Source organism: Somniosus microcephalus, chromosome 17, assembly GCF_052327205.1.
Source record: "Somniosus microcephalus isolate GS21.2 chromosome 17, FLI_Smic_1.0, whole genome shotgun sequence".
Taxonomy (NCBI): domain Eukaryota; kingdom Metazoa; phylum Chordata; class Chondrichthyes; order Squaliformes; family Somniosidae; genus Somniosus; species Somniosus microcephalus.
In genome coordinates, this window is record NC_141003.1 from 58,807,400 (window position 1) to 58,832,359 (window position 24,960).

Here is a 24,960-nt window from a genome sequence, read left to right on the forward strand (position 1 = left end):
GCTATACCAGGGTAAAAACGGATTGGGTTGATGGTTCCCACTGTGAAACAAAGCACTAATTGGAAATCTGGGGAGTCCAGACCAAAAACAGGGACATGTCTAGCTGCACAGATTACCACAGGTCACTAGTTTAAAACAGCAAGATTTGCTTTTCACAGACCTATTTAAAACCCTGGTGTCAGTGGAATCCTGGACTCCCAGCCCAGAGTCACAGCTCGTATACCAATCCCTGACTGAACTGTGATATTTATTGGCATTTCTAGCGAGGGCAAGGTAGGGAAAGATGGAGATAAAAAGAAAAACCTCAGGTCAGACACCTGAAACAAAAACAGAAAATCCTAGAAATGCACCACAGGTTCGTTAGTGTCTGAAAGAGAAAGACAGAGACAGACTCATGTTTCGGATGGGACCATTAATCAGTTATAGCTCTAAAGAAACAAAGAAATGGCATTTATATAGTACCTTTCAGGTCCTAGAATAAAAACAATTCTAACTCTGATAAAACAAATTGATTTTGGATTAATTAAAAAAAATTCAAAATCCATGACCCATTTGTCCAAACTGTTGCATTGTTTTAAAGTCTACAGGAATTGACTCAATCTTATGAGCTGCTACTAGATTCAGACAGTAGTGAAGATAAATGCAAGTAATTGTGAAGAAAATCTACAACAGGGATGCTCACTAACTCTTTGTTGGGGGAATAATCCTAATCTCTTTCGTTATATCCCAGTCCCTACAACAACAACAACGTGCATTTACATAACACCTTTAATGTAGTAAATATCCTGAGGCACTTTAAAGGGCAGAAGAAAAGAAGAGGGGAAGCAGCCAACAAGCAGTAATAGGAGAATTACATAGACATTACAATACGGAAGCAGGCGGTTAGGCCCAACCAGTCTATGTTGGTGTTTATCCTCCAGTAGTACTCCTAATCGCACCTGCCCTCCCTGTTCCCATGGCCCTTTACACACCTCTCCTTCAACTACCTATCTAACCTATTCTTGAATGCGGACATGGGTCTCTGCTGCAAGCACGAACTCCAGTAGTGCATTCCACAGCCTCACAACCCTCAGTGCCAGAAAAGCAAGAAAAATCAGGGGAAGTGATTGAAGGCACAGTTGAAGAGATAGATTTTGAGGAGGTTTTTAAAATTGGAAAGAGATGTAGCAAGGAACAAAGTTCCAGAGGTCAAGGCTGAGACAGCTGAAGGCTACCATTGACTGGTGAGCAGAAGGAGAAGGGGATGAACAGTGGGCTATAGTCAGAAGGCCAGAACGTGCAAGAGTATGGACAGAATTGCAAATGAGGATGATCAACATATTACAGATGGTAATTGTGGATGAAATGCCAGAGAATCATGGCTCAGCTTGTCAGTTGAGCTACACAGGTAGATGCCACTGCACCACTGGTCTGACCTCTCTGAGCATGGGGCATTTGTAGATATTTTTAGTTCTTTACAGTGGAAGGAAGCAGTAAGTAACAATAATGGAAAGATCCCCTCAAATCACTAGTTGCAGTAAAACCATAAGTCCACTCTTTATTCGTGCACGTTACGATATTGCTACAAATAGCAAAGAGAACAACTTTTTCCTTTTGTCACACAAGAACATTTCACTGTTATTCAGATTAAAATAGCTGAAATCTTAAACATTATGAAGCCACAAAGGGTTAACTGAAAATGAAACTCTCCAAGGAGGGTGTTGCATGCTTATCCTGGTGCTGGCAATTGAATGAGGATAGGCAGTGAGGATAGGTTCAGGGAATTGAATTCCCGGTGCTGTCAAGTGCTTTTTCGATAAGCAAGTGTACAGAAAACCTTTTAGAGAACCTCTGTAGCAGTGAACTGGGAGAAGATGATTTACTTTTCTAGTGCGACAAAGTAAATAGCTATGTTTCTTTCCCTTTGAAGTGACAATTGCAATAAAGAGTTAAAATATTATTTCCAGTGCATCCTTTACATCCCCCTACAAATTCTTAATTCTTTCTCTCAGCAAATTTCTTTGACTAGCAGCTGCAGTTTAAATATGTATGTGTGGGGCTAATGCAACCCTCCTTTGAATCTCACTTATCCCCAAGATAACTGTACACATATTCAGAATACCAGAGATAACAAGCACTTACCCTGCAGGCTGACTTTCAAACTCTTCCACCCACTGTGTTACAATGCCTTCAGTCCAAAGATCAACGTCCCTGGTTGTTACAAAGTTAAAATCAGTGCCCTCAGTCCCATGGAAATACATGGAGTTACCATCAGATTGACAGCTATGCTGTGGAGAGAGAGAGAGAGAGAGAGATAGAGTGCATTACAAGGGCTCAGGACACTATTAAATCTTTTTTATAACCACAACAAACTCGGGCTTCAACAAAGAGAATTTTGAAGAGAAGTTTTCAATTATTTATTCTTTATCGCCTTAAGCATGGAGTCCAATTATGATGGCAGAATCACAGTTAAACAACACAGCAGCTCAGTCCCTCAGTCTAAGTATCAGAGTGGTAAATACAATATTTATTTTCATTGAGTGTTTCGTAGGCTGATTATTTAAACCAGTGATAAAATGAAAATACTCTGGTTTCTATAATCACAATTGTTTTAGCAGTACTTTTTATGTTTGATTTCAGTAATCTAAAGTTTCTCCTCCTAACTATAGTTTCTAATTTGTGGTATCACCCTCATTAATCTAGACTAATCTATGGCTTTAATGGCTTTTTTTAATAGTGGTGTACCTACGAGACTGCACACAGTAGTCTAAGCCTAGCCATTGGCTTATACAAAGTTATCATTGCCTATTTGGTCTTGTACTTTAAGCCTCTATTTATAAAACCAAAAACTATATTGGCCTTTGTTATGGCTTTATCTAGCTGCTTTGTACTTTCAAAGAATTATATATTGGAATTCCTAGGTGTCTCTGTTCACCCACACCCTTCAGCATCTTTCCATTGAGTGTATACTTAATTTTCCTTCCAGAATGTGTTATCTTATACTTCTCCACATTAAATTACCTCTGCCACTTCTTTTCCCATTCCGCTAACCTGACTACGCCCTCCTGAAAACTTTTACAGTTTTTCTCATTGTTTGCCAAATCCCTTAATTGAGTATCTGCAACAAATTTTGATTTTGTGCTCCCGAGACCAAAGTCCAAATCATCTATCTATATTGAAAATGAAATCGGTCCTAGCACTGATCCCTGGGAATGCCACTTTCAACTCTTCTCCAATCTGAGCAACATCCAATAACTCTAACCTCGTTTTCTGCCCATGAACCAACTTTCCATCCATGCTGCTACATTTCCTCTTATATCAAATATCTGAATTTTTGTAACAAGCCTCTTGTAAGACACCTGATTGAAAGCCATTTGAAAATCAATATAAATTACATTCATTGCATTCCCTTTATCTACAGAATTAATCACAGCTTCAAGACAAAAACACTATTACATTTGTCAAACATGAATGGTCTCCAATAAATTCATGTTGATTTCTAAATGTTCATTAATTTCATCTCAAATTAAGGCTTCTAAGAGTTTGGCCACAGCTGACGATCGACTAACTGGTCTGTAATTACCTGATTTATCCTTCGCTCCCTTCTTGAGCAGAGGTGTTACATTGACTACTCTTCAGTCCCACGGCACAATGTGCATATTAAGGAGAACTGAAAAATTATGGTCAGAGCCTCTGCTATCTCCTCTTTGACTTCCTTCAACTGCCTAAGGTGTATGCCATCACAATCCAGTGACATCCATCTTGAGTTCCACTAGTTTTTCCAGAACCAATTCTTTTTTCTGCAGTTATTTTTAACAATAATTCCATATCCTCCTCTTGTACACTTACATTCCAGCATCATTTGTAAAACTGAAGCATATTTAATATCACTGCCATACAATCATGTGCCACAACTAGATTTCCCCTTCATCCCTGAGTAGTCCTACCTTTAACTATTTAAAAAAACACCTTTCATTATGATTATAAAAGCCCTCAATGATAACAAAAGAACTAGGTGCCAGTAATCTGTCATAGCATGTAGGTTGCACTTGTGTGAAGCAGCAAAAAATATCAGGAAGGAAGGCTTTGATAAAATATCCTAGCTTTAGGAACAGGAAAAAAGTCTAAGGCCCTTGAGAGAGGAGAAGGGAGGCTTGTGTGAGGGAAAACTGTTAGAGGTATTGGAAGATGGAACAGATCAATTATAAATTCTGTGTTTTTCCAGTATTGTTGATTTTTTTTTCATATCCTTATTGCTCTGGGAATTTTATTTTTAGGGGCAAATAGTGCAGTAGGCAGGAACCAATAAGACCACTTAAATGACTTTGAAAAATGTTTTCAGTGATGCGATTGGGTCCTTTTTGTGCGAAAAGGAATTTTTTGCCAGATAATGATGCACCCTCGGTGTACTTGTGAGTATTTAAATGTCTTTTCATTGTTTGCTTTATAGTAAATGAGAAATTTCAGCCACTAGTTTGCTTTGTGTCATATACATTCCCCTGCTCTTCAGAAACATTGCCCTATGGACAATGGGAAACCTTTAATGGTCAAGATGGAATAAATCCAACACATTTTGCTTTTGAAACTCGTGTATCCTACACCTACTTTTAGTTTTATAAAACAAGCAATAAGTCATCTCAATCAAATGATTAGAAAATGAAATTGCCAAGCAGAAACAGAAAATATTCTTTAGTGGACTGTGGTAATTATCACCACTTAATATTTGTTCCTCCAGTTGCTAATGTGAGTGGAAAAGTGCGGGTATGAAACAAATGTTTTGTATTTGCACTAACTTTGTAGGCTCTCATTGGTGACCAGAAGAAAATATACCCAGACATGTTATGGGGTAGGATCCCAGTAACTATTCCACATTGTTCTTGTGTAAAGATCATGAAATAATCCTACATTTTTCCATACAGATCATAAACGTATGATTGTAAACACTGCCTTAACTCAATCGGAATTAGATAAAAGAAAAAAAGACTTGTATTTATATAGCGCCTTTCACGACCACTGGACATCCCAAAGCACTTTTACAGCCAATTAGATACTTTTGAAGTGTAGTCCACTGTTGTAATGTGGGAAACGCGGCAGCCAATTTGCGCACAGCAAGCTCCCACAAACAGCAATGTGATAATGACCAGGTAATCTGTTTTTAGTGATGTTGGTTGAGGGATAAATATTGGCCAGGACACCGGGGATAACTCCCCTGCTCTTCTTCAAAATAGTGCCGTGTGATCTTTTACGTCCACCTGAAAGAGCAGACAGGGCCTCGGTTTAACGTCTCATCCAATAGTGCAGCACTCCCTCAGCACTGCACTGGAGTGTCAGCCTAGATTTTTGTGCTCACGTCTCTGGAGTGGGACTTGAACCCACAAACGTCTGACTCAAAGGCGAGGGTGCTGCCCACTGAGCCACAATGTGGAACATTGTTTTCACAATTGATTGAATTCCAGTTGGACTCTCCCTCATAATTATGACGTTATCAAATAAAAGTCAGACAATCTGCTGTATCTAGCATCGTGTAACCTTGGTATTAAATTATCTTGGAGCATATTTTTCCAGCCCAAGAACCTAATACCCCTCCTTAAACTCTAATACAGAGTGACACCGTAGACTAGTAAACTACCGTAGCAATTGAACTAATTTAGAAAAAATAATTAAAACTCTAATTTTAGTGATTTTAATATCAAATCTGTGCTTTTCACATGAACTAATGTTTGAGTTAGCAGTTTGATTAAAAGGGAAAGATTTTTTTTGGTGAGTTGGCTAATGTTACATTAAAATTGGATGATACAACAATAGAAAGTCAGCAAATCATCCTACTTCAACTCTTAAAGCAACAAACCAAAACAACATTTCAATTTTAATTACATTTTAATATGTGGGTTCAGTCAGTTTGCATTCTGCTCATTTCATAAAATGATACTTCTAGCTAAAAAAAAATAAAAAATAAAAATCGGACTAATTAACATTGACAGATGCATTAGGCTAAATCTGGACTGCCCCTATAGATCTTGTACCTGAAACGATGCGTCAGTGGAGTGGTTACTTCTTGCAGTGAACTGAAAACCTCACAACTGACACACAATTATTGGGGGACTGCAGACGCAGCAGTGTCAGGTGGTGCTTTCACCTCTGGAATGTCTCCCTTCAATCTATCCCAGAGATGTATGAATAATAGATCACTTCCGTCTGATGACTTTTAAGAACATGTCAGGGGTGAAATGAGTTCCAGCAGACTGAATTTAATGGTGAATGAGCTAATTATATTTAAAATGCCAACAAAATAAATATATGGTTTACGTTTTTGGCAGATCTGAAAGGGCTCGCTACTAACCCACAGCTATCCATCTGCCTATGTAACAGTTTGTAATAATTCAAAATAACTTGCATATTAAAAGTAAAATAACATGGTAATCTTGTGGTTGTCAAATCATGATTTCTAACATAATTCAAATTTAGATCAAAAGCTTAGAAGGTAAGTTAGTGCTGGAACCTCAGTGGGAGCTTCAGAGGATGCTGTTGAGATACCACAATACTGACAGAAACAAGGATATGCTTGTGTTGATGAGTTGACTCATGACCTCAACGTTACAGGAACTGTTGACACAGGAATAGAAGCCACTGATGGAATAAACAGATCTGAAAGGTCGCAGGTAAATTGCAGCAGATGGAGGTCAGACTTGGCAGATCCATGGTTAGTGATATGAAGAAAATATTTAAGTTTCTTTTGCACCCACTTTAAAATATTTCACCCAAGAAATATTCAAACCCTGGCGGTGGTGCAGAGAGCAGCCACGACACTAATCCCTATTCCCACAATTCTAAGGAAAGAGTGGAGAAACAAGCTTTTTCGCTTCAAAATGGGACGACCGAGAGGAGATCTCATAGGGGTATTTAAGATAGTAAGAAATACAGAAGAGGCAAATTCAGAACATTACTTCAAAATAAACTGTTACAGTGGGACAAGACAGCACAGTATAAACTAATGAAATTTAGGACCGACGCCGAGAATTTCTTCTTCATACAAAAGAGATGAATGCAAAGGGTGGACTCCTAGATATGAGAGTGGAGGCAAAACCCTGGAATCATTTTTAAAAAGAGTTGGATGCTGCACTGGGGACTGTAGGTTATTTCTTGATGGATGAGCCAGGGTGAGCTTAATAACCCTGCTGATCCATATCCATCTTGTGATCATGGAGACAGAAAAGGTAGAACGGAGGTCACGGCAAAAAAGTAAGCAATAGAGATGGACAGAACTGAGAGATCAGGAGGATAAGCAGCAGAATGGAATCCTGGCAAAATGGCAAAAGAATTTTTCAAAAATAACACCAAAATATTATTCCACATCATTTACATTGAGGTAACCCATTTATTCCGTACACAGCTACAGTAGTTGAAACGAAAGACTTGGAGACAGAGAAAGGCAGCGCTGAGAAATTCTGACGATAACATAGGTGATGAATGACGATGTTCACAGATCGAAGAGATGGATGAGGACAAGTATCACAGGGACCATGAAACTAAAAAAAAATGAAAGATAAAGTTCAAGATAGAAGAAAATACAAATAATGACAGAGAAATTAACGGGCTTGGTGAAATCATAATGGGCAGAAAGAAATGAGATAGTAAAATGGAAAAAAAAGATGATCAAAGCAAAGTAAGAATCTTTTTATGATAAAGAATGAAGAAAAGTAGAGTGAGAAAATGAAGAAAACAAAGGTGAGTTAAACAAAATTTAAAAGAAATCAACGTTGGATAATAAGTAAAAAGAAGTACAGTAAATACAATGTCCTTCCAGATTATTTAAAAAAAATCAATCCTGGGTAAGTGGATGAGAGACACTCTGAATGAGGACTTGAGTGAGACTGAGGCCAAAAATCCCAGGTTAGGTGTGTACGTGAGCTGTTTAACTAGTGGCACGTTGCTTGCCAGTGGAATTTAAAGTAGAGAACCTGCCCAGACTCCAGAAAGTCTGCTGAGGTCAGTGGTTGAGGTTACGGGTGGACACATCCATTGCCCCCCACCCCCAGTCCCCCCTCATCCCATGGACTTTCAGTCCCACTGTGCGGATGGGAAAACTGCAGAGGGCTATTCAACAACAAAAACTTATATTCACATAGCGCCATTAACACTACAAAATGTTCCAAGGCGCTTCTCAGGAACGTTATATAAAAAAAAGCAAAATCTGACACCGAGCCATATAAGGAGATGTTGGGCCAGGTGACCAAAAGCTTAGTCAAAGAGGTAGGTTTTAAGGAACGTCTTAAAGAAGGAAAGAGAAGTGGGGAGGCGGAGAGATATGGTGAGGGAATTCTAGAGCTTAGAACCTAGGCAGCTGAATGCACGACCGTCAATAGTGGAGCAATTAAAATCGGGAATGTTCAAAAGGCCAGAATAAGTGGAGCACAGAGATCTAGGGGAAATTGTAGGGTTAGAAGAGATTACAGAGATAAGGAGGGGCGAGGCCATAGAGGGATTTGAAAACAAGGATGAAAATTTTAAAATCGAGGCGTTGCTTAATTGGGAGCCAATGTAGGTCAACGAGCACAGGGGAGATGGGTGAGCGGGACTTGGTGCGAGTTAGGACACGGGTGGCAGAGTTTTGAATTACCTCAAGTTTATGGATGCTAGACGACGGCGGAGAGACATTGGAGCAGAATTCTGTGGTCAACCGTGTCAAAGGCTGCAGACAGGTTGCAAAGGACAAGAAGGGATAGTTTACCTTTGTTGCAGTCAATTAGGATGTCATTTGTGACCTTGATAAGAATTGTTTCGGTACTGTGACAGGGGCCGAAGCCTGATTGGAGGGGTTCAAACAAGGAGCTCTGGGAAAGATGGTCACGGATTTGGGAGGTGACAACACATTCAAGAACTTTGGAAAGGAAAGGAAGGTTGGAGATGGGGTGAAAGTTTGCAAGGGCGGAGGGGTCAAGGGTCGTTTTTTTTGAGGAGAGGGGTGATGATGGCAGATTTGAAGGAGAGGAGAGAGAGCCGTTAACAATATTCACTAACATGGAAGTCAGGAAGAGAAGCTGAATAGAAGCAGGAGGCTTGCATTAAAAAATGGTAATACAAAAGCAAAATACTGCAGATGCTGGAAATCTGAAATAAAAACAAAAAATGCTGGAAATACTCAGCAGGTCAGGCAGCATCTGTGGAGAGAGAACGCAGATTGGGTGACCGCTTTGCGGAACTCCTCTGTTCACTCCGTAAGGGTGACCCTCAGCTTCCTGTTGCATGTCACTTTAATTCTCCGCTCCACTCCCACTCTGACCTCTCTGTCCTCGGCCTCTTACACTGTTCCAATGAAGCTCAACGTAAGCTCGAGGAACAGCACCTCATCTTTCGATTAGGCACTTTACAGCCTTCTGGACTCAACATCGAGTTCAACAATTTGAGACCATAACCTCTGCCCCTATCTTTTTATTTTCCATTATTTTTTTCTCTCTCTCTCTCACATGGCAGCTGTTGATCATTCTGCCAGTGCCATTTACACTTCATCTAGAGCCATCTTTTGTTTCTTAATCTGTCCCATTACCATCTCCTTTTGCCTTGCACCATCATCCCTTTTGTCTGTTATTCTCTCCTGCCTTCCATCCCATCACAGACCTTCCCTTTTGTTCTTTCCTCCCCTCCCCCCTCTCCCTGCCCCTACACTTGCTTAAAAACCTGTTCCATCCCCAACTTTTTCCAGTTCTGATGAAGGGTCATCGACCTGAAACGTTAACTCTGTTTCTCTCTCCACAGATGCTGCCTGAGCGGCTGAGTATTTCCAGCATTTTCTGTTTTGATTAAAAGAGGGTGTCTTGCTTCAATATTTATCTGATTCTGATAGATTAAAGAGATTAACTAGACACATCAGTTTCTCAACGCCGCTTCTAAATTCCTATCAAAGGTTGAATAGTGGTCAGCATGGAGTAGGAACGGAGCGGACCTTTATGTTAACATTCTGCTTATTCGTCTGTACCCCAGTGGATATCTTGATTAAAACAAGCAACCTTGAACGTGATACAAGGCAAAGATTTCTTTTACATCAAGCTCTACATTTTTTTTGTGCGGATGCCAGTCCTGGGGAATGGAACATGCCTCTACTTTTTATATCCAGTGTCAGCATCAAGCAGCCCTTAGCAAGATGTTGTACAGCAAGATGTTGTACAGGTAAAATGTAAAGTGAAGTTCTCTCTGTGATGCCTCATCCTCTGATTTGTTACAATCTTAATACTGATACCTCTGTATTTCACACTTTGAGATAACACCAAGATTGAATAGAATATGGTAATTATTTACATTTATTTTTTTAATAAGAGCTTTTCAGCTACTTGGGGATGGTACACGAGTTAAGTTACATGAAGTAAAGCTTCAATTCTCGAGCTCAGCTGAACTGCTAACAAATCTAATTAACTACATCTGAATTTTAATTTTTATTCCCAAATCAGTTACAAACCCACAACCTGGCAGATCCAATTTCTCAACTTCAGTATTCAGCTATCACAGACTCAGTAGGGTCAATTTTCACTTTTGGGACAACAAGCGGGCAGGGTGCGGCAGTCGGTCGCCTGTACACGTGGCAAAGAAGCGGCCATCATTTTCAGGCACCGGCCTCATTTACATCGGGCTGGCGAGCTATGGGACACCAAACAGATGTTCCAATACAGCTCAATGGATTCAGACTGGCCACTATCGGGCCACCATCAAGGTAAGTGTGGGGGCGTTGCGATCACAGGGCGAGGTCCCTGGGTGACAGATCATAGATTATTTTGTGGAGCTACAAGGAGCATTCATGCTCCTCTGGGCCCCATAAAAAATACTATTAAACTTACCTTGGCTGGACCTCTTCGACTCTACCATCGGTGGAAATGATCAAAGCCTGCACGCTGCACTCCCAGCAATATGTAAATCATAAAAATACAATTAAATAAATAGAACAAGTAAATACATATTTTGGTTCTGTCTTCACAAAGGAGGACACAAATAACCTCCCAGAGCCGTCGGGGAACAGGGCCTGATGAAAGGGAGGAACTGAAAGAAATCAGTATTTGTAGGGAAATGGTGTTAGGGAAATTGATGGGATTGAAGGCCGATAAATCCCCAGGGCCTGATAATCTACATCCTAGGGTACTTAAGGAAGTGGCCCTAAAAATAGTAGATGCATTGCTGGTCATCTTCCAACATTCGATGGAATCTGGAACAGTACCCATGGATTGGAGGGTAGCTAATGTTACCCCACTATTCAAAAAAGGTGGTAGAGAGAAAACGGGGAATTACAGATCGGTAAGCCTGACATCGGTAGTGGAGAAAATGCTAGAGTCCATTATAAAGGATGTAATAGCAGAGCACTTGGAAAACAGTGACAGGATTGGACAAAGTCAACATGGATTTACACAAGGTAAATCGTGCTTGACTAATCTACTGGAATTTTTTGAGGATGTAACTGGTAAAATAGATAAGGGAAAACCAGTGGATGTAGTGTATTTGGACTTTCAGAAGGCTTTCAATAAGGTCCCGCATAAGAGATTAGCATGTAAAGTTAAGGCACATGGGATTGGGGGCAAGGTATTGACTTGGATAGAGAACTGGTTGGCAGACAGAAAGCAAAGAGTTGGAATAAACGGGTCTTTTTCCAAGTGGCAGGCAGTGACTAGTGGGGTACCGCAGGGATCGGTCCTTGGACCCCAGCTATTCACAATATATATTAATGATCTAGACAAGGGAACTAGATGTAATATCTCCAAATTTGCAGACGACACAAAGCTGGGTGGGCGTGTGTGCTGTGAGGAGGATGCCGAGAAACTCCAGGATGATTTGGACAGGTTGGGTGATTGGGCAGAAGCATGGCAGATGCAATAGAACGTGGATAAATGTGAGGTTATCCACTTTGGTGGCAAAAACAGGAAGGCAGATTATTATCTGAAGGGCAATAGATTGGGAGAAGGGGAAGTGCAACAAGACCTGGGTGTCCTTGTGCACCAGTCGCTGAAGGTAAGCATGCAGGTGCAGCAGGCGGTTAAGAAGGCAAATGGTATGTTGGCCTTCGTAGCGAGAGGGTTTGAGTACAGGAACAAGGATGTCCTGCTGCAGTTGTACAGGGCCTTGGTGAGACCACATCTTGAGTATTGTGTGCAGTTTTGGTCGCCTTATCTGAGGAAGGATGTTCTTGCCATGGAAGGAGTTCAGCGAAGATTCACCAGGCTGATACCTGGGATGGCAGGAATGACGTACGAGGAGAGATTGGGTCGATTGGGCTTATACTCGCTGGAGTTTAGAAGAATGAGAGGGGACCTCATTGAAACTTATAAAATTCTGACAGGACTGGACAGACTAGATGCAGGAAGGATGTTCCTGATGGTTGGAGAGTGCGGAACCAGGGGTCACAGTCTAAGGATAAGGGGTAAGCCATTTAGGACAGAAATGAGGAGGAATTTCTTCACCCAGAGAGTGGTGAACCTGTGGAATTCTCTACCACAGAAGGCAGTAGAGGCCAATTCATTAAATATATTCAAGAAGGAGTTGGATATATTTCTTAAGGCTAAAGGGATCAAGGGGTATGGGGAGAAGCAGGGACCGGGTACTGAATTTGGATGATTAGCCATGATCGCATTGAATGGTGGAGCAGGCTCGAGGGGCCGAATGGCCTACTCCTGCTCCTATCTTCTATGTTTCTATAAAAATACCTAAAGGAGTTGTGACAGAAATGAGGATCTATCTTGTTTCAAATGATAAAATCTTTATATTATATGCTAAACCTTTATAAATCACTAGTTAGGCCTCAGCTGGAGTACTGTGTCCAATTCTGGGCACCACACTTAAGAAGGGATGTCAAGGCCTTCGAGAAGATGCAGAGGAGATTTACAAAAACAGTACCAGGGATAAGAGACTTCAGTTATGTGAAGACGCAAGAAGCTGGGATTGTTCTCCTTAGAGCAGAGAAGGTTAAGGGGAAATTTAATAGAAGTGTTCAAAATTATGAAAGGTTTTGATAGTGCTGATAAGGAAAAACTCTACACTGGCAGGTGGGTCAGTAACCAGAGGACAGACCTATTTAAAATAACTGGCAAAGGAACCAGAGGGGAGAGGAGGAGGAATTATTTTACGCAGTGAGTTATGATGATCTGGAATGCACTGCCTGAAAGGGTGGTGGAAGCAGATTCAATAGTGAATTGAATATGTTCTTGAAAATGAAACATTTGCAGGGTTATAGGGAAAGAGCAGGGAAGTGGGACTAAATGAAGAGCCATCTGATGGGCCGAATGACCTCCTTCTGTGCTGCATGAGTCTATAACTTCCCATGTGAAGTTGTAGCAAGTCCAGGCCCCTGGAATTTTAGAACTGGAAGCCATGGTTGCTGTTTTTGTTAAGTTTTCCTTTGTCTTTTTGACCCAAGAGCGTATAGATAAAGTAAATACATACAAAGGCCTAGAAATTCAGTTGGGCGCGCCAGCCGTTAGCGCCTTAGGAGGAGTAGATCTCGAGCGCTAGGCGCTTAGCGCCCGGGCGCAGCGCGATCTGCGCCTCGCCCCAACTTCAGTACACATTTAGCGCCGGCGCAAAGTCTTAGCGCGCACCCTGCTGCGCGCGCAGGTCATGACGTCATTTACTAGTGCAACGCCCTTTGTGCGCCCCGAACCGGAACTTCACTCGCGCCGGCCCATTGTGCGCCGGGCGGCCCTAACGACTGTGAAGTGGAACGGTACACAGCCGAGGCGGGCCGCGGGGAGCGCTAATTAAAGGGCACTTACCCTGCACTATAAAGGCCAGCCATTTTGCAGCATTCACTCTTGTGCAACGGTTTTTTGGAGAGAGACCAAGGAGAGCTTACTGGTTTGGACCAACACTAGGACAGGTATTTTTGGCTCAGGCCAGAGCTTAGCAATTATCTTTGCCTTCATTGAGAGCTCAGTGTTTGCCAGCATATAATGGGGGCTGCATTGGGTGCCAACGCTGACTTTCAGCCTTATGCCAGAAGGGCTTACAGACGCCGTGAGAGAGTGGCAGCCCTGGCTAGACGCAGAGGGGGCAACAGGCGTCGCCAACTGAGGCCTTACCCACCCAGGGTATACCGCCAGCAGTCCTCCTATCTGACCATGTCTGCCGCGATGTGTGTTAGGAGGCTGCGATTCAGAAGGGAGGTGGTTGCAGACATCTGCCAGCTGCTTCACAGAGATCTGCAGCCACAGCTGATGCGCAGGACGTCTCTGTCGGTGGCAGTGAAGGTGACGGTGGCTCTCAACTTCTATGCCACCGGCTCCTTCCAATCCGCTGCTGGGGACATCGCTAACATCTCCCAGTTCGCCATGCATTGCTGCATCCGCCAGGTGACCGAAGCCCTTTTCAGAAGGAGACATCAATTCATCTCCTTCCCCATGACACTGGACAAGCAGCAGCAGCGTGCAGTGGGATTTGCAAGAATAGCGGGCTTCCCCATGGTGCAGGGCGCCATTGACTGCACGCATGTGGCTTTGCGGGCACCTCTGGAGCATGCCGAGGATTACCGCAACCGGAAGGGCTACCATTCCCTCAATGTACAGCTGGTGTGTGACCACAGGCAGCGCATCCTAGCTGTCAATGCCCGCTTTCCAGGCAGCAGCCACGATGCCTTTATCCTGCGACAGACAACTGTGGCTGACATGTTCCAGGCACAGCCTCCCCCAAGAGGATGGCTTATTGGGGACAAAGGCTATCCTTTGTGTACCTGGCTCATGACCCCGCTCCGCACGCCCACGACCCCTGCTGAAGAGGCATACAACGAGAGCCATCAAGCGACTAGGAACATCATAGAACAAACAATCGGCGTCCTCAAGCAACGGTTCCGCTGTCTCGATCGCTCCGGGGGAGCCCTCCAGTATTCGCAGGAGCGAGTCTCCCAATTCGTCGTCGTTTGCTGCATGCTGCACAACCTGGCTATCCGCAGGACTCAGGCACTGCCACCTCACGTTGGACCACCACCTCAGGAGGAGGAGCAGGAGGAGCATAAGGAGGAGGAGGACGAGGAGTACCAGCCCAGGAGGGAGGCACAAGGTCCAAGGGCCACCCGTCGGCGGCTTATTGAACGTCACTTCTAGGCCCCCTGTCAGGGAATGGCTTGTGCCAATGAAAGAACATGATTGCAGCCGCTCCGCAAGCCCTCAGCCGGTTAAGACAACAAACACTTCAAAGATCAAACATGGACAATGTTAATAAATAAAATGCTTTATTGTACAAACTCAGGGCCCTTCCCACATGAAAACCAAAAACAGACGAAACCCCCAAAAAACACTCAAACACATTACTCGCTCCCACAACCTGGAGAGGATTAACAAAACAGTGCAACTAAAATGGCCGTCATCCTCGGCCTTCGTAAAAAACAAACATCACATCCTCGGCCTTCAAAAAACAAACATCCAATTCTCGGCCTCAAAAAACAAACATCCAATTCTCGGCCTCAAAAAACAAACACAACTGGCCACACATTCGACTTTTTGGGCCGCTAGGGCGATGCCTTGGCCATCTTTGTGTGGCCCCTGCCCGCCCTGCTGCTCCTCCTCAAAGTAAGGCCATTGGCTGCTGCAAGGCTGGGGGCAGGCTCCAGAGGGGCACATGTCGTGACGGCAGATGCCCTTGGGGGTCGGCCTAGTCGAGGTCTGGCCGTCGAGCGGGCGGCTGTTGAATGCTGCAGCTGTGGCTGGCCAGCATCAGTCGCTGCAGCAGCTCCTGGCAGCTCCACTGGGGGAGTGGCAGTGGCAGCTGGAGGAATGGGGGCAAGCTGGCGGATGGCAGGCGCTCGCTGGTCGCCTGAGACACTGGCACTCGCCCGGGCCAGCACTGCAGCATGCGCACCAATCTGCCGAGGGACAGACCGCTGTGCTGCTGCAGCGCGCCGGGTGCCCTGGCGATGCCTGGCTGACACAGCGAGTGTGGCAGCAGTGAGTGCCCGTGTTGACCTGTTCAGTGACCTCATCAGAGCACCCAGTGACTGCACGGCACCACTGATCAGCTGCCCACTCGCTGCCTGAGCTGCCCCGAATGCCGCCCGACTCGCTGCCTGCTCTGCCCCGAATTCCGCCAAACTGATGGCCTGTGAGGCCCCGACGTCGGTCACACTCCGAGAGAGGGACTCGATGGCCTCAGACAACCGTGCCACTACCCCCATGAGTTCCATGTGCCGGCGCTCCGAGTCCGCGGACAAGTCCTCGAGGCGTTCCATCTCCTCGGCGAAGACCATCTCCGGACTGGAGGCTGGACTCTCCCTCTGGGGAGAAGGCCGCCGAGCTGGCCGACCCTTCCTGCGTTGCTGGACGCCGCTGGGCCCAGCAATTGGACTCCCCTCCGACCCTTCCCCCCTCTGGGGAGAAGGCCGCCGAGCTTCCACCCCCCTCCCGCGTTTCTGCAGGCCGCAGGTCCCATGAGCTCCCCTCCGACACTTCTGCCACGCTCCCCTCCAGGGAAGACGTCTCCCCTACATTGGCATGGGTTGCCGCGGCTGAGGGTTCCCCTGATGGGCCGCCTTCCTCTTGCTCCTCCTCCTCCTCCTCTTCTGAGGGGCTGTCACTGGCAAGTTCAGGGACCTCCTCCTCACCATCTGAAAGCAGGAAGGCACAAGAGTAGCTTTAGAGTGAGGAGAGGGCGTCAGCGAGGGATGCATGAGTGGTGGCATTCAGCGCATTGGTCGGACAGTGGCAAAGGATGTAGATCTGATGCGCAAGTGGGACGAGAGAGGTCCAAAAGGTGATGTCCTTACCATTGGTGCCCAGAACAGGGTCGGCATCTCCACATGCAACGGGCCCAATCACCCGGCCACCCATGATGCGCTCCACGCGATGTTGCAGCTCGGTGAGCGGCTGGATCTGGGGTCGGCCTCCCCCGGTCGCAGTCCGGCTCTTCTTGTTATTGGCCAGCTTGGCCTGCAAGAGAAAGGACGGCCTCTAAGTACAGTGTGTAGCCCTGATCTTGTGTGCACTGCCTCCCATGGTGGAATAGCTTGGCCAGTGTGTTAAGTGCAGAATGTGCAATTGATGTTCATGCCTGTCCCATAGCTGCTGGATGAGGGCTGGCCATTAGGGCTTTCAGGTCCCTTTGCCCATAATGTGAGGTGCACATGCAAGGATGAGGAGGTCACTGGAAAGGGTACTCACCCTGACAATCCAAGTGAGGTCATTAAACTTTTTGCGGCATTGGACACCGGTCCTGGGGACCTCGCTGTTGGCTGACAGCTTGCTGGTGACATGCCTCCAGGCTCTCCGGTAGACGCGGACCGGCGACTTCCTGCCATTGTCCGGGTACAAAATATGGCACCTCTTCTCCACACCACCAACCAGCACACTCAGATCACGCTCTGAGAAGCGCTGCGCTCGTTCACGGGCCTTCTGCATGGCTTCAGGCGCTATTTGGGTCCAGCAGCAGTGTTCAGGCCTAGCTGGAGGGCTCCACTATCCAGGGCGTGGCAGCAGACCAAGTCGACCCTTCCCCCTTAATAGCTGGCCGGCGCCAGGGTGTCTGCTGTCAATCACGAGATGGCCGCACCTGCGCTGCGCCCGGCCTCGGCGCTCTCGCTCAGCACCTCCGGCTTAGCGCCTAAAGAGAGGCGTCCAGCGCCAGTTTTAGCGCTCGAGCAAACTCTTAGGGCGAAGCTAATGAATATCGGAGAAGTGGCCTCGATTTGGCGGCGGGCGCAAACTTTAGCGGCCGCCCGACTTTACCGCCCCAAAAGTGGCTACAATGAATTTCTAGGCCAAAAGGTCTCGAGTATAGAAATGAGCTTCAAGGGAGATGACTTTCCTCTGTTTATATTACTACGTAGAGACAGGACAACATGGTTTGATTAACACGCAGACAATTTATGCATATTTCCCACTGTGAAAACAAGATGGAGATATTATTTGTAATGGCTCTTCCATCAGTAAGTATCCTGCTTAGAAGACAGTTGTGTCAAAGTGAACACTTGTGATATTAAAAAAAAACACTTTTGATATAAAAGCTTTGAGGTAGCTGCTCACCTTTAGTTCACTTGTTTAAAATAGGTGTCCAATTCATAGTGTCAAAGTGGAACAAAAAGTGCCTAGTGCCATGCTTACGTCTTTCCAAACTCAGTTAAAGGATTATGAAAGAAAACAACGTTGAAATGCATTGTCATTTTGATCTCAAAAAATAGTTGAACTTTTCAGAGAAAGTTAAGTACTGTATTTTTTTTATTCGTTCACGGGATGTGGGCGTTGCTGGCAAAGCCGGCATTTATTGCCCATCCCCCTTGAGAAGGTGGTAGTGAGCCACCTTCTTGAACCGCTGCAGTCCGTGTGGTGAAGGTACTCCCATAATGCTGTAGGGAGGGAGTTCTGGGATTTTGACCCAGCGATAATGAAGGATCGGCGATATGCTTCCAAGTCAGGATGGTGTGTGACTTGGAGGGGAACTTGGAGGTGGTGGTGTTCCCATGCGTCTGCTGCCCTTGTCCTTTTAGGTGGAAGAGGTCGTGGGTTTGGGAGGTGCTGTCCAATATTGCGGCTTTGTGAGAGTTACTTGTTGTTTGGGTTTACTCTCGGTTATTTCTCCAACACTTCTGTTATGCTTTGGGTCCATCTCCCAACACTACTTGTGCTCGATGCAAAAGGCAAATGATCCGTTTGGAATCTTTATAATTTTCTAACACACAATAAATTTATAGTTTTAGCCTGAGTTAGATGTTTTTCAGCCTATTGGCGAGATCAGGAGTGGGCAGTGGGCGAACCATTCTATTTCTGGTATGACCCAATTGTCACCACAGCTAAACGTGCATTTAAGTGCCTTTGTTTGCATGGTTGAGAAATCAAAACAGGTATTCTGAACACAAACTTCTTTATTTTCTAAATGTAGACTCAGTAAATGAAAATATTTATTAAAAGTCCCACTTATGCAGAGGCAACGTTTGCCTTGTGGCGCACCCATGCAAGAGTTCGAATTGGGGCCCCTACATTTTACTAGTCAATGGTACTCAATACTACCTACTTCACCTGGTTGTCTGAGCTTGGTCACCTGTTTATTTGCCAGCTTTAAAAAATAATAAAGCTAAAAGAAAAGAATAAATAGAGGTAAAATGGAAATGAAGGACAGCTCGGTCAGAATCTCTCTGCAACAGATTCAATTTAATTTATAATTCTATGCGTTACACGTCTTGTTATCTTTCGTATTTATATTCTACCATTAAACTTTAAGGACTTTGATTCCGCGCTCTTATTCAGCACCTGGAAGTGCGACTGTCAGTTCCCAGTATGTAGAATCATTTGCAGGTTTTATGCGGAAGTATTAGTTACCAGGTCGGAGGAGACAGCAAGTACTCTGGTGCATCCGCTTACAATTATGGCAAGAAGTAAGATTTTTATTTAAATAATAAGATGTAACTGGGAGATGTATTTGCTCTTGAGAGTAGCCTTTGGGAGAGGAGTGGCATCACAGAAAAGTCCTTCTCTATCCAAAAAGCGAGCTGGACAACAGAATTAAATACAGGAATACTAAGATCAGGAATGTGCGTCAGAGCATGCATTGTCTATGTTTGAGAGTCAGGCTGAAATGCAGAGAGTGTGGGAGGGAGAGGGCACAGAATTGTTAAAAGCCCAAAGCAATGAGGAGGAATTTCTTCTCTCGGAGGGTTGTGAATCTGTGGAATTCTCTACCCCAGAGAGCTGTGGAGGCTGGGTCATTGAATATATTCAAGGTGGAGATAGACAGATTTTTGAATGATAAGGGAGTCAAGGGTTATGGGGAGCGGGCAGGGAAGTGGAGTTGAGGCCAAGATCAGATCAGCCATGATTTTACTGAATGGCGGGGCAGGCTCGAGGGGCCAAATGGCCTCCTCCTGCTCCTATTTCTTATGTTCTTCTTAAGAGAAGATGGCTATTTTTAGGGGCAGTCATTATTTCATACATTGAAGGGCACTGGATTGCTAAGAGATCATTTACTGAGTTGGGGAAATAATTTAGGCACAAAAATACTTTAGTATCAGACGAGACTGGTGCCAATGACCGACTGACTTTTTATTTGCTCTAAGTAGCATGTTATCAATGTTTTGAGACATGTCAAATTATTTTAATTTGTTTAAAAATCGAGTAGAGATAGGGGCAAGGTGATGATTTGCGGCATTTAAATTGCAAACCCTTCAGGAAGTATATTACTGAATGAAAATAAAATAATTCATATTTAGATATGTATTTTAATAATGTTAATGAAGGTATCAAGATCTGTGCCTATTTTATTTTATTTTATTTATAAATCAGCACACTGGATCCGTTGCTGCAATTTCATGGGTTGCACAATCCTAAGCCCACCCCTGTCGATATGCGGTTCTTGTATCTTTTGAGGTGTATTGTTTTTGAATGTCAGGCTGGAAATTATTCTATATACTTCATCCTACCAATTAAATCCTACGGTATTGAGGCTGGGTCATGTGACATGCTGTTTATCATGGTAGGTCATTTCATTTCAAGTGGAATAAACTGCTGCGGGCTGTGTTAGCACTTTAGCAGCACTTCACAAAAAGTAAGGTTCAGGTGGGCCACTGTTATCGGCACCTCTGCAATTGCACCCCACCAGGAGTTATTGGCATTAGGAGACGAGGTAAAGGGAGAAAACGAGTGGGACAGTAGGAAGAGGAAAAATGAATTAAATAAAGAAGGGGGAAATGTTACTCCGCTTCGGTCAATTTTTTCAGTTGCTGGTAGTGCAGCTGCATTAACCACTTGACATAATTTTTAAAAGTACTTTTATTTCACTGCAATTTACAGAGGAATAGAACCCCCCCGGTATACTGTACTTTGGGATCAGCTCCTTCATACCGATGCAGGAGCTGTGTTGAAGAGACATGACATTTGGCTGCCAGCTTCTCCCTTCCAGAGGCAGGTTGTAAAATATCCCAAATTGTCCAAAACAGATGGACATCAGCAGCAATCAGATCTGGATGGTCATGTCAGATAGAACTGGGCACAGTATGTATGTAAATCACTGTAGCAAACGGGTAGAACTGCATTAAAGAATTTTGAAGCAGTTCATTTTATTTCCTTCTCTATTCTAACATTCACAGGTCACTGTTTTGCAAGGTAACGTTTCTTGCAGATATTAGTGATAAAAATAAATATTAGTTCCATGTTGGTGGAAAATAAATTTGGTGCCCAAAGGACTAAATAGTTAATTCTTCTGCATGTGTGTGGTGTTCAGATAAATCCAGGAAAACCAGTGCAGATGTTACACCTTAAAATGGATTCTTATGGCCTGAAAACCTGATTGTTCAACCAATGCACTAATGGCCTTTTCAACCAATGCACTAATGGTCTTTATCTAGCTTACCAATACACTGATTTTTATAATAAGTGATGAGATAGATAAAAATCAGGATCTGTGCACTGGTTGTAGTTTAATTATTTTTAAACTATTCTAAATTCTTTGCGACGGTGATAGGGGTTTGGACTTTCCTGGAATTGGTCTTTCAAATATATATATACGGTGCATTTATAATATTTTTGATTTTTGAGGAATGGTGAATGTTTTGCTCACCAACTGGGAAATTGAGCACTTTTCTGTGTCTATACCTTCAAACTCGATTTCCTCTTCCAATCGTCCTTACCTTATCTCTCCTGAAGGACCTCACTTGCTGCTGGAGTAGTTCTAAAAAGGTACCAGAATCCCTCCCATACTTTGCTCGAGTGTCCAATTCCCATGTGTGAGCCTGAACAGTCAGTGCCAGCAGTCTATTCAACCGTAAGAGCCATCACAGCTGAGCCTAATCCTGTTAGCACCAGATGTTCACACATTTACTTCCAGCTGGTGGTCACTGGATGCCGATCAAAAGCAGTGACGCTGACTAATTTTTTCCCCTTCCCTAATCAGGGAATGATGCGGCCAATTCTAGCATTCCTATTACTGCCCGGTGCCCATTTTAAATCTCCTCTTAATCAGATACGCATCCAGCTCATTTTCTTAACAGTTAAATCAGTAGAACATTGAATGCTTTTGATTGCATAGTACTCAAATTATTAGACAACGCAGTTTGAAGCAGATAACAGCATTCTTATTATACATTCATTATTGATGCTGTTATTAACCACATTATAAAATGTAATGAAATAACCAATTATTAGTATACTTATATGCATTAAATACACTGATTTAACTTTAAAAACTGTATTCTAGATGATTGAAAAATCTTGTTTTAAGTCACTCTGAGTTCAGTGTGTAGAGGCCACCCGATTATTGTCTTCTCCCACCAGCAACCTGCCGCTTTCCGTCAGAAACAGTTGAGCAGCCGACCGGCGACATTCAAATGGCCACTGATTCACCCCCCTCCCCCACCGCCTGCGCGGGATTGCTGTTCGCTCCCGCTGGGAGTTAAAATTGGCCCTATGGAGTCTGTATCACATTAATATGTTTATATATATTTATATATGCAATAAACAATTCCCTTAGTGTCCAAAACGCTATCGCTCTCAGTCTTGAATATACTCAATGACTGAGCATCCACAGCCCTCTGGGGTAGAGAATTCCAAAGATTCACAACCCTCTGAGTGAAGAAATTTCTCCTTATCTCAGTCCTAAATGGCCGACCCCTTATCCTGAGACTGTGACCCCTAGTTCTAGACTCTCCAGCCAGGGGAAACAACCTCTCAACATCTACCCAGTCAAGTCCTCCAAAATGTTATATGTTTCAATGAGATCACCTCTCATTCTTCTAAACTCCAGAGAGCATATGCCCTTTCTAATGTATTTCGCAGTGAACAACACCAACCCTGGTGACAGAAAATAATCCAAATATACAGGGACCGGGGAACACAAGGCATGTTTCCAATGCAAGCAGGTTGTTAGGTTGAGTTAAAACAATTCCCATTTCAAGGTTGTTCCACTACATGCAAATCTAAATGACCTCACCTTCATGTCCTGTAAATGTTTCCTGTCACTTTTATTATCACACAGCTAGATGCACATGAAAGACCAATATCAAAATAAATTCTGGATTTTCTCCCTAAGGCTTCAGTGTAGTGATGATATTTCCTGACAGCTGGGCCTCACGCTTTGTTAGGATTACTGCTGTTGGCCTGCACGCATTGGGTTTGGGCAATGGCAGATTGCAAATGGCTGGTGACAGATGGAGAGGAATCTGCCCTCAACACCTTCATTTCAGAACAAGTGAACATCATAAATTTCCCAAATTAAGAAGATGTCATTCAACCCAGCCAGACGGAAGGACAGATTTGATAGCCAGACGGACCAACGCATAATTGCAATACAAATTCTGTTTAGAACGGCACTAAATGTCATTTGTAAGCAGGTTTAAATTAATGCGCCCTTCCAACAGAGACGGCATTTAATGACTGTCATATTTTAACTGATTAGTCGCTGGGTATGACTTCTCCACAGAGGTATGAAGCTTATCAATTAAAATTGAGACATAGCAAAGAGATGAGGTACGTACAAAGCAGCAAATGACTAGGATAAGGGGATTATTCAGAGCAAACCTTCACTGTGGCTCCAGGGAAAAAAAGCCAGTTGCCTGTGTCGACTGGATCTAGGTTATCTTCCAGAAGAATCTGTTTGTGGGCAGCATTGATGATCAGTATGTTATCCAGAGCCCAGCAGGCCTCATACACGTCACTTCCATGGAGATATTCTTGCTTCCATTTAAATTTGATATTTTCGCCTTTGGCATCTTGGGGAAGATAGATTATGTGGATAACGGTGCTGGTGTTAGATGGAGCCCTGATATTTAAAGAAAAAAAACGCACAAGTCATTTATCTTTTTTGTGCTCTATATCTTTTACCCTTGCAACCCACTTGCTATCACGTATTGTCTTCTCACAGAAAAGGGGTGGTTACACGTTTCTCAACGGCTGCTATCAATCTGTAGAAGGAGCAAGTCAAGCGAACAGAACCAGGTCAACTTTTCCCTCCCTTACTTTCATCTCTTGCTTGTGTGCGGTGTTCCATTTAGCAGCAGCTAAACTTACAAAGAACTTCCCCAACTGAGGCAATAGGATCACATTTATAACCTTTTGGCTAGTGATTACATGTTTAACCCCTGCAAGGGCACCCTTATTACCCTTATTGGAAACCCAAGTATGAGAACAAGTGACGGAGCAGTGTGTTGAAACCCCTCCCTACTCAACTCCTCACCACCCAACTCTCCCTCCTGGCCCCCTTGCTAGCAGACACTGCCAATGATTCATTCTCCTCAGGTACCGCCCCGTCCCCTTCCAAACTGCTGTTATCGCCCCCTCCTCAAAAATCCCACTCTCAACTCTCCCATCCTCAGCAAGTAACATGCCGGAGTGGTTTGTCATAGGGAAAGCGTATTGGGCGGTCAGTGGGAGGACCGACTGCCCACCCGCCTGATGGTTCTAGCGAGAGGCCCGAACCATCTTCATGGCGAGGTCACATTTGATTGGAATCGGCGAGTTGCCAGTGTTGATTTGGGCCGGTGGGGGGGGGGGGGGGGGGAGATGCGGGGAGAAATCAGGCGGTTCCTCCACTGAGCTAAGCTGGAAGTCGAAACTTAAAAGCGGGGGAGGGGGGGGGGGGGGAAGGGGCCAGCAGTAGGTGGGAAGATATTTGTGGGCCAGGAGGAGCATTCACTTGCACGCTCTGACCATTGGTACATGAAAATTGCATCAGAGTCCTATAACCATGTAGGACCCTGATTTATGTATTTCAATAAGGCTCCCACCTATTCAGGCGGAGGTGCTGGGCGCCCTTTGAGGTCTGCTCAAAAATTGAGTCGGAAGGGCTTCAGGCATCCAGTGGGTGGTAGATTTTTAAAAAAAATTGCTGACCATCATTTTTTTCAACATTAACAGAGTGGTAGGTAGACAAAAATCCCCACCCCCAACCGCATCTCCAACGCCCTTGAACATGCCATTGCCTCCCACCTCCTCTGTAACTCTCAGTTCAAATACCTATAGTCCAGCATCCATCTTTCCCAGTACCAAAATAGCTCCCACAAGTCACAATTGACAACCTCTTGACTGTAATGGTGGTAACATTGGGCCA

General features: G+C 44.2%; 1 protein-coding gene across 1 annotated transcript in view; it reads right to left on the reverse strand.

Moving 5' to 3' along the window:
• Positions 1 to 24,960, reverse strand: part of reln (reelin) — a 391,712-nt gene that overhangs the window by 216,933 nt on the left and 149,819 nt on the right. The window contains exons 10-11 of the mRNA XM_086010451.1: positions 23,433 to 23,673; positions 2,122 to 2,267 (exon numbers count right to left, since the gene is read on the reverse strand). Coding sequence (XP_085866577.1) covers positions 2,122 to 2,267; positions 23,433 to 23,673 — 387 coding nt within the window. The remainder of the gene's footprint in view (positions 1 to 2,121; positions 2,268 to 23,432; positions 23,674 to 24,960) is intronic.